The sequence below is a fragment of the Kryptolebias marmoratus genome, linkage group LG8, assembly GCF_001649575.2.
Source record: "Kryptolebias marmoratus isolate JLee-2015 linkage group LG8, ASM164957v2, whole genome shotgun sequence".
Taxonomy (NCBI): Eukaryota; Metazoa; Chordata; class Actinopteri; order Cyprinodontiformes; family Rivulidae; genus Kryptolebias; species Kryptolebias marmoratus.
This window is the reverse complement of record NC_051437.1, coordinates 19,768,976-19,782,403: the sequence shown is the minus strand read 5'-3', so window position 1 is coordinate 19,782,403 and position 13,428 is coordinate 19,768,976. Positions and strand designations below refer to the sequence as shown.

The following is a 13,428-nucleotide window of genomic DNA, read 5'->3' as shown; positions in this document are numbered from 1 at the left end:
ATACAACTATCCAAACTTACACACAAAGATGCTTACACGAGTTACAAATACATTTTTACACACACACAAATATTTTTACACACGCACAAATCCTTTTACACACGTACAAATCCTTTTACACACACACACAGGTAATTTGGAACCATTTTCCCTCCATACTCAAAAGAGAAACAGACTGTCTAAATCACAAAACGGTTATTCTGCACACTAACGGATGTCAAACAAGGACTCTGCCTTCTTCTGTAGTCGAGCTCATCGACATAGACCTTATAAAGTATAAAAACCATCATTCCCAGCTGGGTGGCTTGATGCGATGTTGCCTCACGCTACTCTACACGTGAACAGAGCTTGTGCCTGACTTCTACCGTCTCTGTGTTTTAATTCCCCTCCCCCTCTCTAGTTGGCTCCTTCTAATATGCCATATTTGCTACAAAAGGCTCGCTCAGATTCCACTGAGCTCATTCGCAGCCTGCCTTCAAAGTTAAGATAACATAAAATGCAACGAGATGATCAAACATCTGCAAATATGAAGAAATAAATAAAACGGATAAGATGACAGATATCCACTGGTCCGAATCTATTCATGTATTCCAAAAAGATTTTAAGGCTAACTGATCACAAATCTGATAAGACACTATTCTTTGAAAGAACAATATGACTAAGTGTTTTGAATAAGGTTATACATTTTATAGTTGTATATTAGGATGCTGGTGAAGATCTTAGTCATTCAAGACATGGCAAATCCAAAATTTAAAAACAAAACAGAGTGTGGCGTTTAAAGCTCTCCAGTTTTAAAAGAATAAATCTCACCAGATGAGAAGCGCAACATCTTCAGCTACAGAATAAAAGCTGAGTTGTTTTTTAAAAAGATTTTGGGATGTCCGTATTAGTAGTAATGCTTTACATGTAGTGTTAAATAGTAGACAACATACAAATCTGGAAGTGATCTTTAAACCCTCTGATATAACAGGTATTACTGAAAAAGGTTATTTTCTTTAAGTTTAAGGTTTAAATAAGTTAAAATTTTATAGTTTAACCTTTTAAATGGCAAAAGTAACTGCAGCTTTATGGACTCAAATGTTTATATAGTAGCAAACATGGAGAACAAAGACAAAAAAAAGAATTTTGAAGAGTTAAGACAAATAAGTTGAACAATCCTGTAAGCTACCAAACTGTAACCACCCTGTTTTAATTACCACTGTCACATTCCAGCGTTCAGCGTTTGTCTGATTTTACTGCCATTTTGTGGTTTCTTCTTCATTGCAAAACTCTTATGACTACAAAATGATTTAGCACAAAACAATAAGGCTACTGTAAAAAAAAAAAAAAAAAATAGTATTTATTATTTGCAACACAGCTTTAAATACTGGATGACTGGGTAAGGAGTATTTTTCTTAGACAAATATAAAACACGGTTTAGATCTTGTTAAATATTCAGAGAAAACTACAATATCTGAAAACTTTAAATTTTCTAGTATTCACAGAAAACATTACTAAACTGAGGCTACTAATTCAAATAAATATTGTGAGAAATGAGTCAACACAAACACGTTCAACATAGACTGTGTCCCATTCCTAATACATATTTACTATTTCATTAACTACAAACCAACTAGCAACACTGACAACAAGGACACGCAAGAAGAAAATAATCCAAGGCAAAACACTGTGGGGTAAACCAAACCTAATTCAGTTTTTTTAAAAGAAAAAACAAATATATAACAAAATAGTTGTACTCATTAATTCAAAATATTTATAGAGTTAAAGAAATCTGTTGCTATGGATTTGACAACTGAAGAGCATAGAAGACAGGTGGATGTTTAAACAAATAGTTCATCACAGTTTGGTGTACAAAAGAAAAACAATCACTTCTTTGGATATGATGAAGTAAACAGGAGAAACAAATTTCAAAAACCCCTGTAGTGCTCCATCACAAAACTGATCTATAATCTCTTGTATGTCCATTCAGAATAGTACGACAAATCCACTGGTAAAAGTATCAATAAAGACAAAGGTGTAATTCAGGCTTTAGAACTGAACATAGTCAGTTGTTTTTTTATTTGTTTTTATCAATACCGTCCACTAAGACGACATGTTTGAATGAAATTTACTGGATTTCCCATTGGATCAAACTCAGAAAGCCACAACAGCTCCTACATTGAAATTCCAGGGTCTGGCCGTGCAGGAGTGCCACAAAAATCACACGGGGTCTCCCCAGCTTTTAACGCTCACCCAAACAAACCGTCAGTGGTGCTAAACTCTGTCACTTTCTATTACAGAGCTGCCACGAGAAGATTTACTCAGAACTGGGCGAGCATCGCACAACATGCGCCTGTGCCTCTCACCTGACAGTCCCGTGGCAGAGAAAAAGCTGATAACAGACATCTGCTTGTTCTCCCTCCTCATTAGGAGTTCAACCTGTGTGGGTTTTATCTGTGAGGAACGACTGATCAAAAAGAAGAAGAGGACTAAAAAAAAAAAAACTAATCAGAGCCAAAAGGGAGAAATGCAACATCTTGATGGGGTATCTGTGTGCATCCACAAGGGTCAGAGGGATTACAGGGCCAGGGCGTGGCGACCTGAAGCAAACCGGTGGATTATTGGGCCTAAGTGGGTCAATCGTCCCAGACTACACGGTGTTCAGCAGAAGGATGGTCATCTCTCACACAAATGTCTCATTACTATCCTCTTCAGCGACTATAATTCATTCACATGAGGTAGGTTTATTGTTATTTCTGCTCCTGTGATGGCCTCCTCTCATGTGAAACTGACACTGCAGCTGAGTTTATTCGTCCCTGCAGGGGGGAGGGTTGTAATGTCACCATGCACTTAGCTCTTACTGAGAGGACACTTGGTTGAATTATAACTGAAAGGTGAAGGTTTAATTGATGGGGTGACCTTCTGTTTGCTCTATTCGCTTGTTTGTAGTTTACTCATCGTCAAAAAAGGTGTAACACTGTTTCACATCTAGCTCCGGAAAACAAGACGAGGTTTCTTGTAGGTAAACCAGCATCTAATAGGAGATTATATGCAAATGCAATCATGAACACTGATCACCTACTTTAATGGATAGATGATCTACTCTAATGCATAGATAATCTGCTGGTTCTTTACATAACATTATATTTATGAGTTTCTGTTCACTGGCTTAAGGGGAACATAACACATAGATTACATAACAAAATGGAGATGAAAGGAACATCGCAGCCCAAATGAAAGCTCAGGATGTGCAAGACTTATTCAACATCTGAAACACTAACCTGAAACAATGCAACTCTCCTTTATAATTACATTAGCTGTGGTATGTTTAGGAGTCTGCTGAATGAGGCCTCTGCTTCTTTCCAGGCTGCCTGCAGAGGCCGCGCACACTGGATAATCAATTTGCTGCTTCTCTGCCTGCACCCGATCCTCGACAACCCTCTGTGCATTGTTGGAAAAGGAGACGGGGAGGGGGAGACAGCATATCCTGCTCTTGCCCCAAAGCTCTACCATTCTCTGAGCTACTCACACACACACAAACACAAATGGACACATATGCCTTTGAGTGAGCTACAATAGGGGGAATGTCTTGGCCTCTTTCATGCATCTGCCAAACACCTATGAGCTGACCCAGCAACTCAGTGAAACATGCAATTTCTGCCTGGCAGATTTCGTTTTGATTTAAACCCACTAAAATAGCATAAATACAGAAGTACTGTGCTGTTATGAACTGCAGACACAGTGTTCGGTGAGCACCATCTAAACGCTGATCCTAATTCGGACAGCTTTTCAAACCATTTCTTAGGAAAAGTACGATGTAATGAAGGCTAAATTATAAAATCCTGCTACATGAAGGGGATTGGGAAGTGTTTGTAGATGTTCCATTAATTGTTTATTGGCGTTTCCATAAGCAAAACATAAAACATGAAATATCACCTTTAAAGTTGACTGGAAGAGGTTTTATGTGTATTTGATAAAAGACTTCATCTGAAGTGGTGATAAGTTAATATTTAAATTAAAAGAAATTCAGAAGAACTGGTTCCTTATGTTGAAAAAAAGACACATTTCCATTAAAAAGTATAGTGAATAAGCTAGCCAAGCATTAGCCAGAAGGTAGCAGTAGAATTTCTGTTATAAATGAAATGCTTCGCTAACAGAGAATTGTTTTTTAATCATTGTTGTTGACCTTAAGCTGCTCCACCATTTTTGTCTTGTGCTCTAACCACAATTTCACAGGAACTTCCAGAACCGCGCTTGCATCGTTGCAATATGCAAACATACATTACTGCCAAGGAAAATCCATAAATTTTTGGAAGCGTTTGGCAGTTTTGCTGCAGCAATTAGGGGAACATACAAGCTGCATCTATCAGCTATTAGTTAGTGGGAAAATTACAAGCAAAACCGATCAGAGATCACAAACAAGAAACATTTTATTTACTGTGCATTTTCTCACCATGTAGATGACTCAACATTAGGAGACGCTGTATTTAAACATGAATACCTGGACATGAAATCTCTATTCTTTGTCAGGAATCAGTACTGTCAGCAGACACATTTGCACATATGTAAAGTTAAAAGATTCTTATCCCCCCCCCCCATTTTTCATTCAGCTATTGTTGGATTCTTTCACAGAGAAAGCCATCATCCATAAGCCACGTTAGGGCAACTATATGTACTATAAACTCGGTTTGGCAGGTGGTGAGTGATAAAGTTAACGGTGCTAATTATAAAAAATAAAGGTGCTTCTTCCCAAAAAGAAGTATGGAGACAAAATAGAGCAATATGCGATTGCTGGGATTTAGGTTAAGAATAAAAGGTAAGTAACTGATGGAGCAGATACCACCAAATTCTGGCCTTGTTCACAGAAAGGCTTTCATAGGATATTTTTGAGGTCATACGTCAGAGCTTTGTATGATGACCGTATGATGATTGATCACCCATGCTTCTGTGTATGAGCAGAAAACTGAAGCCATCTGTTAGAAAAGAATAAAAATGCAAACATAAAAAGTCTGCCATAAGAGACACAGTTCTTAGCATTATTGGTCTGAACAGAGAAAAGCTCCCAACATAGGGTAAGATCAGATTTCCAATACCTTTCCAATAATCCCAATAATAATTCCAATAATCTTTACAACTGTAATGGACAACAAAAAAAGTATGATTGATGGATGTGAACTAGGAGGGGAAAAATAGAAGAAATTATTAGTTGTCTTGATGACACACAAAGGAGAAGAAGAGAGGTTGTCAGTTTTTCTTTCTCCCCCCAGTTGGCAACTTATTCTTTCATGTCAGCTGGATTTAGGCTTTTTTTTCTCCCCCTAAAAATCACTAACAGCTCATTTATCATGTGATCAGTCATACGAGGAAAAATTTCCAGTCACTGGAAAGTATCTGTACAGTCGCTTCCATCTCCTCTCCTGAGTATAAACTCGTTTTCCATTTTGCCTTTTCTCACAACCCCAAGTTCAAAACACAGGACAGTACAGAACACTACCAGAAACAACAACAAACTATGTTCAAGTAAGCTCATCTGTAAGGAGGAAAAATGAAATCCACATCTACAGAATGGTAGGAATTTTCTCAAATAATGTCAGCTGCAAGTATTCTTACGTGTTTGACCTACTAGGTATTGTTAAACCTCTCAGCAACCTAATAAGACAGCATTCTCAGCATACCATCTGCAATGAAGTCCTGATGAAGGCAGAGTATGGCTGCCTGCCAGCCTCCCTTTCTGCTCTGCAATCTGCCCGTGCAATGGGAGGTAGAGTAGGCAGTGCTGCAGCCTACTTCTCTCCCTCGCTTACATGCTCGCTGACTAACCCCCACACAAAAACGCTGCATATGCCACTGCAGTTCTGCCACAAACCACAAGTCACCCGTAAGCTCCTTCGGGTGACATTGGCATAATGAAAACCCAAGGATATAGAGTGAAAGTACTGGAGATTTAACACAAAGCTTCTTTTTTTTTTTTTTTTTTTTTTTTTGGGCGAGTGTGAGAGATAAAGAACAAGCGAGCCATATCTAGGAGGGACACTAGATCTTAAAGAAGATTCATAAAGGCTTAATCTAATGAGGCTGATAAGACTGACAGACAAGACTAGAGGAAAGCCAGCGAGCCTGCTGGAAGAACAGATTTCTTCTGTCACGAGCTGTCTTATTACTGGGTCATTAATTGTTTCTGCTAACGTCAGGGGGATGGCGTTCATCTGCCTGCTGGAATGGGACGTACAGAACAGACGATTCACAGACACAAGCAGGTCGAATCGCATGAAAACACAACAAGGTTGCTTTCCTGTTACTTTTATATACATTATTTTCTTTAATTCCACAAGGATGCCGTACAGAAGCAACACACCTACAGATATTAAACCAGAAATGTTTGACATATTAATGAAAAAAAATCGATCCATTAAATTACTAAATTTTAATCTTGCCCAGTTCAAAATTAGCAGAATTTTACACACCCATGCTTTTTAACCACATCCTTTTGTTCATTAGCAATACTGTAGCTTTGTTTACACACATCCTGCACATGTTGCAAAAGTATACAACCTAACAGCCTGCAAGTCGAAAAAAGCTTTGTCATCTACCCATCGGTATCCTACTTTTTGATTCCTATAATCTGTCGTCAAAAGCGACAAAACCTGTCAACACAGAAAAATAAGAAAGTGCAAATGAAGGCAGTCGAACTACCTCAGTTTCTCAGGTGAATCACAGCAATATGAATGAAAAGAAAACTTCCTCCCATAACATTTTATTTGCCTTTTAACAAGCATTAGACAAAAGCTTCGTGTAAGTTCAGAGATAACGTGACCATAAACCGCACAAGTATCCGTCATAAAACACTGAAAGTGAAACAGCCCAGACGAACTGGGGAGGTTGGCAGGTTAGGCTGTGAGACGACCCCTGCATCTCTCACTGAGCATTTCTCACATGGTGCCTCCTCCGGCATGTAGGCCCCTTCAGAGGAGGAGGCATTTCAGTCTGTGGGCCCTTTATTCTCTTTCAGACTGTTTGTCCCCAACCGTCCACTATTCAGTTTGTTCATTCTGCTGCTTTCTGCAAAGACCCCCGAAGGAAGCCCACGTGGGAGAATGTGTGGTGGACCGAACCTCTCTTAGCAGACAGACCTGCATCAGTTCAAGATGTGGGGTGTGTGTGTGTGTGTGTGTGTGTGTGTATAGGCCCGTAGACGACTTACTTGTAGTGTTGCCTTGCATCTGAATGATACATTTGGACTCCTTGCTTATCTCCCTGGTGTTGAAGGGCCGAACTCGAACGGCAACTTTTACGGACGCCCCAGACATGTTTGCTGTTCAGGGCCGTTTTCCCAGTAAGATTGTTTGTATCTCCCTCCTGAGAATAATAAAAAATAATTAAAAAGGCAAGGCATGTGTATCTCTTTTGTCAAAAGAACAGACGTCCATGCATTTTCTGCCAGAATGCACCTATTCAAGAGTAACAGACAGGCAACAAAGATGGCTGAGCAAAGCCACTAAGGTTTGCTCGGTTTTGTAAACAGCATTAATCAAACCTTTAACAATTAAAGAAAAGTCAAAATGCATTTTGTTAACTGATCCCCATCGTATGGGGAATTGTGCTGTGGCAAAACAACATCATGAATCCTGTCATTGTTTGTGCACTGTCTAATATTAAGATCAAAACACAACAATGAGACTTTGTTGTCAATTTAAACCATACATCCTGACTGATGACTACATAACCTAAGCATCTTGTGCTTTTTTTTTTTTGCTTTTTTTTTCCACCCAAATATTTGCAGTCAGCCATACTTGCTGAAGCATACGCCCATGAAATTCTATCTTCCCCTTTTTGGTGTGGGCTAACAGTGGGACAACGAGCCGGGCCTGCCTGCCTGCATGTGATACAGCTCATCCTCCTCTCTGCACAAAAAGCTTATACATGTCCGATTTTCACAATTAAATTCGCCCCATGTTAAGAAGTGGGCTAATCCTCCTCCTCCTCTCTATGTTGTGGAACAGAACAGGAAAAAAAAAATAAAGAGAGTTGCATGCTTAAATTAGCAACCACAAACTGAACACATTGTTCACATTTACACTGCTGCTGCACGGCAAGGTAACAGAATAAAAATCTGATATTGAGTTATAATTGTAGCTCTGAAATACAGCTTTTCATTGGAAGGCGGACAGAGTCGCTTATTATACTGACACAAGACAGAACTAACCTCCAGGGGGTTAACAGCTATCAATATGTAGACGAATATTATGCCCATGGTACTAATAACACAACATAGTTTTGCTAATTTGACGCGAATAATGTTTAATAATAATCTTTATCGTAAACGACGTGACGTAAATTGTGCCGTATGACTAATGCGCTGTGATGCCAACAGCTGTTCGCCAGCAAAAAATATTAGTCCGTAATAACAAAAATGTCAACAAAAACAGTCAAAAAAGCAAATACAGCGACAATTTGATCGTTTATACTCACGTTTGAAGACTCACCAGTACCACCGGAGCAGTCAGTGGCGTGAACTAACGTTAGCTTGCGCGCGACAGGATGTGTTGGTTTTTTTTTTTTAAATCAGAATCTGCACGAACGTAAACAGCTACAAAGTCCTTGAAATACACCCATTATAGCGGTATCCTCCGCCGGATGGATACGGTAATAAGAAACGGCGACTCCTTTTAACAAGTTTATCTTCTCGCAGCGACAGAAAACGGACGCCTTGCTGCACCCAGGCGAAAATGAGAATCGATGGATCGCCTTGATTTACCGAAGAGATTACGTCAACTCCCTCTCGAAGCGTGCTGACTGGCAGGCTCACGGGCCAATGAGCGTAGAGATGTGGCTGACTAATGCGCCGAAGAGCCAATGGGGAGCGACTGAGTCGGAAGCCGGGGGGAGTGGGTGGGACTTGTGTCCATTTTTCGATCGTGACGCCACACTGCAGGATTTCTACCCACCGCTCCCCGCACCCGCTGTCACCGCATCACAAGGGTCACCGCAAATTGCGCCCCCCAGCGGGAAACTGGCGGTACCACACCCAAGCATGTTCAACTTTTATCAAAATGACAGGTACAGGTAAACACAAAACAGAAGCATCTGGTTTTATCTCAGACATATGATGTAGAAAAACACTAAATAAAGTGTAAAAGAAAGATATTAAATGAGAAAAAGACTAAATTAGCAAAATGTGATTTAAAAAAATGATCATTATTGCACACTACAGCAACAATATGACTCAAAAGATGACTTTAAAATACACAAAAAAATGAACAGAATAGTTCAAAATGACAAGAATTTAATGAAATTTTACCCACAATGTTTGTGGACACAAAATGGACAAATTGCAAGATTCAGATGGAAACATCCATGATACAAATGGTTTCTGCATATTTCATCAGTTGACAAAAAAAAAAAAAATGTGTGAATGTGTTTTTGCCCAAATTATCTACATATTTCACGGTCAGATTTTGTCCAACATTTGAAAAGCTTAAGTACTAAGGGAGCGTTTTCACCGCTTAAGATACATTTCCTGTTAAACCTTTCTAACACTAAATTATGTCCTTAGGACAGCTGATAGCTCACTTTAGTTATTAATTATTAAAGAAACAGAATAAGCTCACATATATATATAAACTCACTTTCCCAAACAAATTGCATTGTCAGGAAAAAACTTGAAGTTATCAAATTATATGAAATAAAGTTCATGCTATATAACATTTTTCAACCATTTCAGTTATTTTACTGGTAGCTTGTACATCTGTTTCCAAATATAATATTTACTGATAAACCTGAGTTGTAGAAGCTTTCCTGTCCTTATAAATAAGTTGTATATTACATGCATCTTTTGATCATTTTAAACATATTAATTAATCTAAGGAAAACACAGTAATGAGATGTGAAATATCACGATCATTGTTTATTTATTTTCAAAGTCCTGACTTACTGGTCAGTTGGTAGTTATTTTCTGTCCTGTTAGATGAGCAAGGTTATTTTAGGGATGGTACCATTTCAAAAATAAAAACATAGGCCAAACTTAGCTAAAATTCCCATTTAAATTTTAAATCATGTTGTTTTAAGAGGTCTCTCTGGTGGACGCGCTACACATTTTTGTCTCCATCTTTTCTTTATTACGATTACTTGGAAAAAGCCTGGGAGATTCACTTCTTAAAGTCAAGCACACAAAAAAAGAAAACTGTACTCAGCAGGGAAATATGTCTAAAACATGTAGATCTGAACATATTGTATTCTGTTAAGCCACTGCTCATTTCCCTCGACGACTTAAAGGACACAGAGTTTTACGATTTGTTTGTTACGCTGCATTTTTAATGGTTCCGGTTGTTATCTTTATAGGCACAAACTGTGCACAAGTTAGATCTGGGACACCAGCTTAATTTGTTTAGACTCGAGCGCGATATCTCTGTAGAGATAAAAACAATGAATAAATAAAAATATCAAGGCCAGCAATTTTATCAGAACCCACACAGCCGCTTTCAAATATACAGACTTCAACTCTCCTGCAAATTATTCTAAGATTTTAATAAAGCCAACATTACAAAACAGTTTAGGATCTGCAAATTAGAGTAAAGGACAGACTGTATGCGCTGCCCTGTTAAATCTGTTGCTACAAAAACAACACAACTGTGTGAAACTTTAATACCGGAACCAAATACTGTTAAACACATCTCATATTCTGATACACAAACACAAACTCAAGAGAGAAAACTTAAAAGTCTTAACTTTATTATGTTTCGCTTTTAGAACCATGATAATGGTTTGAGACAAAAAGGGTAAATGCAAATAAAAATCCAATCAAGTTGTCTTTTCTTTTTTCTTTTTTTTTTTTTTTTTTCTCCCCTTCAATTCAAAAAGTTGTTCTCATTGGTAGCGGTGACACTGAACGCAGGACATTTGGACCGATCCCTTCATGATTTAAGGAACAGAGGTCAGTCCTCAGACAGGCCGTCCACCCTGCTTCTCCCTCATCCAGGTGTGGATTTTCTCCTTTAATTCAGGCACTGCAGAATAAACGACACGGTGAGAGGCAGCTGAACAACGAACACAACGCAACAGGAAGTAAATTAGGTGGACAGATAACTGTGTTGCAATCGCTCGCTTCAAATAGAACAAACTATTTTTCTGTCTTTTCATGCACTGCGGGATAAAAGTCCCATCGCGGCGGTGGTACCTGGCTCCAGCATGCTCTCTGTGAGGGGCTGCCTGTTGAAGGGGTCAGTGGGGGAGTTGAGCAGGTGGCGCAAAATGATGGATCTGTCCATGATGTTCCCCGAAGGCAGCATCACAGGGTCGGTCATCAGGGTGTCCATCAGAGGGTCTGCGATAACATAAACAGCATTTCATAAACACTTAGGACAGAAACGTGCCAGGGAGCATAAACACACTTCTAGATTATAACAATCTAGGCATGCTTTTTACAAACACAACAAAGTGTGAGCATAAAGAGCTGCAAGAAAAACAACATTGATTATATAACAGCTAAGTTAGTGCACCCATCTAAACATCCATAAAGCAAAAATCCAATAAAAACTTGGGGTTTTCATAAATCTATATATTGAAATGTCACAAGGTTGTTAAAGCGGGGGCTGTGCGTTACAAAAATAAAACCTGTCTTGTAATACTGTAACCACAACGACAGCTGATACTCCAGCCTCCCATACGGCACACTCCCCTCGACTGTGGTGGGCCGGCAGACGCATCTAAAAAATCAAAGGTGGTATGCAGACCGCATTCTCGTTCTGGATTAGATCAAGTCTGTGGTTACAGGATAACCTTGCTCTAAGCTGTCTATATGATCTGTATGAGCTGCAAAATCTGCTGCAAATGTCTGGAATTTACTGACGATCCTGTCTGTCAGTGAACGACCCGGGGTCAGACTAAAGGAGCTTCTTCCCTCTGAGGACAAAAGTTCAGTAACACACTGAATGTAGATTAGGTAACCACAAGTTTACGTTTCTTCTCCTATATGTCCATTTTTTATACATTTATTCTTAGTATTTCAACTGATAGCAGTTCTTGAAGTAGAGAAAATGAAATACCATTGCAGGAAAAAGAAAAAGTGCTTCCTGCACTTTAAAACGGTGATCAGATACCAAAACTATCAGCCATGCTAACAAACGAAACACACCTTTGAACTCATCAGGTGCGTCACTGTAGTCCATTTCCGACTGGGAGTTCTTAGCAACTATTTCCTCCACCTTCTCTGATAGCAGCTTGAATTTCTCAATGGCAATAGAGGACTTGATACCAGCCTTCCTCATCTTTGAGATCACCTCCTCAAACAGTTCGCGGCTGTATGACCGCTGCAAAGAAAGGAAAAGGAAAATCTTTAGTGAGTTATTCAGCATGTTACTGGTAACAAACCCACAAAATGCCCTACATGAACAAAGCTACTGGTAAAAGAGAAAGAGCTTTAAAGCTTGTAGAGCTTTAAATTTCAGCTTAATGCTGACCTAAAACTGACGACTAAACAGAAAAAAAAAAATTTAGAACTTTTTGGCTTTTATTGTCAATTTCCAACTTAAACCTGATGTTTATTAAAACTGAATATCTTTAAAATGATGCAACACTTTAATCACATCAAGTCTCAAAGCTACAAAGGACAGACATGTGGTACAGATCTAAATGTGCCAACACAGTTGATGACTTGTGCAACTGTTGTAGGTTTTAAAGCTTCGTATTTAAGGTTAAACATATTTGTGGTGAAACGTAAACACTTCTCCTGTTGTCAGTGCCAACCTGATCATCAGCAATTGCTTTCGCAAAGCGGGCACAGTCTAGTTGAAGGTAGATGTCAGTCAGCTGGTCTAAGAGCTTCTTGGGTTCAAAGCCGTACTTCTCAGGGTTCTCCACCTTCAGGTCCCGACACTTGGGCCCACAGAGCTGCTGAAGGTTAAAGTTCAGCATGGCGGCTAAACGAGGCCCCAGCTCCTGTGTGAATATAGAACGCGTTTTGAATGTAGTTTGGTTTAAAAATGTCCGAACAGTTACCGGCTCATTTCACTACTGCGGAGCCTTGATTGCATGCAGAGGAAACGGTGACACTCACAGGCCTGAGGAAAGGCTTCTGAACCTGCTTGGTGAGAATGTGGAACATTTCAACCGTTTCTGTGGCCAGAGCTAGATAAGAACGAGACACCCGCTCATCCTGAGTCAGCTGGGACTGCCGGCTCTGCTGCTGCTCCTGAAAGTTCAACAACAACAAAGATGATTAAACACCGTTGTTCCAATCCATAGCTCTTTTCTTCTACAAAGTTTCACAGCTCAGAACAATCATTAACTGTACACAGAAGACAGATATAACCACCAAATATTAACAGTGAAGGAATGATTGAAATACATTAAAGAGCAGTGATACTAAGGGGCACCAAGTTTGAACCACCTTTTTTATCAATCAATCAATCAATCAATCAAATTTTATTTGTATAGCACATTTCAGCAGCAAGG

The 13,428-nt window shown here is 39.2% G+C and overlaps 2 protein-coding genes across 14 annotated transcripts in view; both read right to left on the bottom strand.

Annotated features, from left to right (window-relative positions):
• The window catches only part of kif1b (kinesin family member 1B), a 57,733-nt gene extending 48,988 nt beyond the window's left edge, over positions 1–8,745 (bottom strand). For 6 of the 12 annotated variants that reach the window (XM_037976955.1, XM_037976953.1, XM_037976954.1 and 3 more), the window contains exons 1-2: positions 8,449–8,742; positions 7,181–7,335 (exon numbers count right to left, since the gene is read on the bottom strand). In XM_037976955.1, coding sequence (XP_037832883.1) covers positions 7,181–7,286 — 106 coding nt within the window. In that variant the 5' untranslated portion in view covers positions 7,287–7,335; positions 8,449–8,742. Of the gene's footprint in view, positions 1–7,180; positions 7,336–8,448 lie in introns of all 12 variants that reach the window. The other 6 variants (XM_025006219.2, XM_025006220.2, XM_025006210.2 and 3 more) reach the window with 4 other exon arrangements.
• A 1,945-nt stretch (positions 8,746–10,690) lies between these two features.
• ube4b (ubiquitination factor E4B, UFD2 homolog (S. cerevisiae)) overlaps positions 10,691–13,428 on the bottom strand; it is a 17,947-nt gene continuing 15,209 nt past the window's right edge. For both annotated transcript variants that reach the window (XM_017417825.3, XM_017417826.3), the window contains 5 exons: positions 13,031–13,165; positions 12,721–12,912; positions 12,110–12,284; positions 11,153–11,299; positions 10,691–10,982 (listed from right to left, as the gene is read on the bottom strand). In XM_017417825.3, the coding sequence (XP_017273314.1) occupies positions 10,918–10,982; positions 11,153–11,299; positions 12,110–12,284; positions 12,721–12,912; positions 13,031–13,165 (714 nt within the window). In that variant the 3' untranslated portion in view covers positions 10,691–10,917. The remainder of the gene's footprint in view (positions 10,983–11,152; positions 11,300–12,109; positions 12,285–12,720; positions 12,913–13,030; positions 13,166–13,428) is intronic.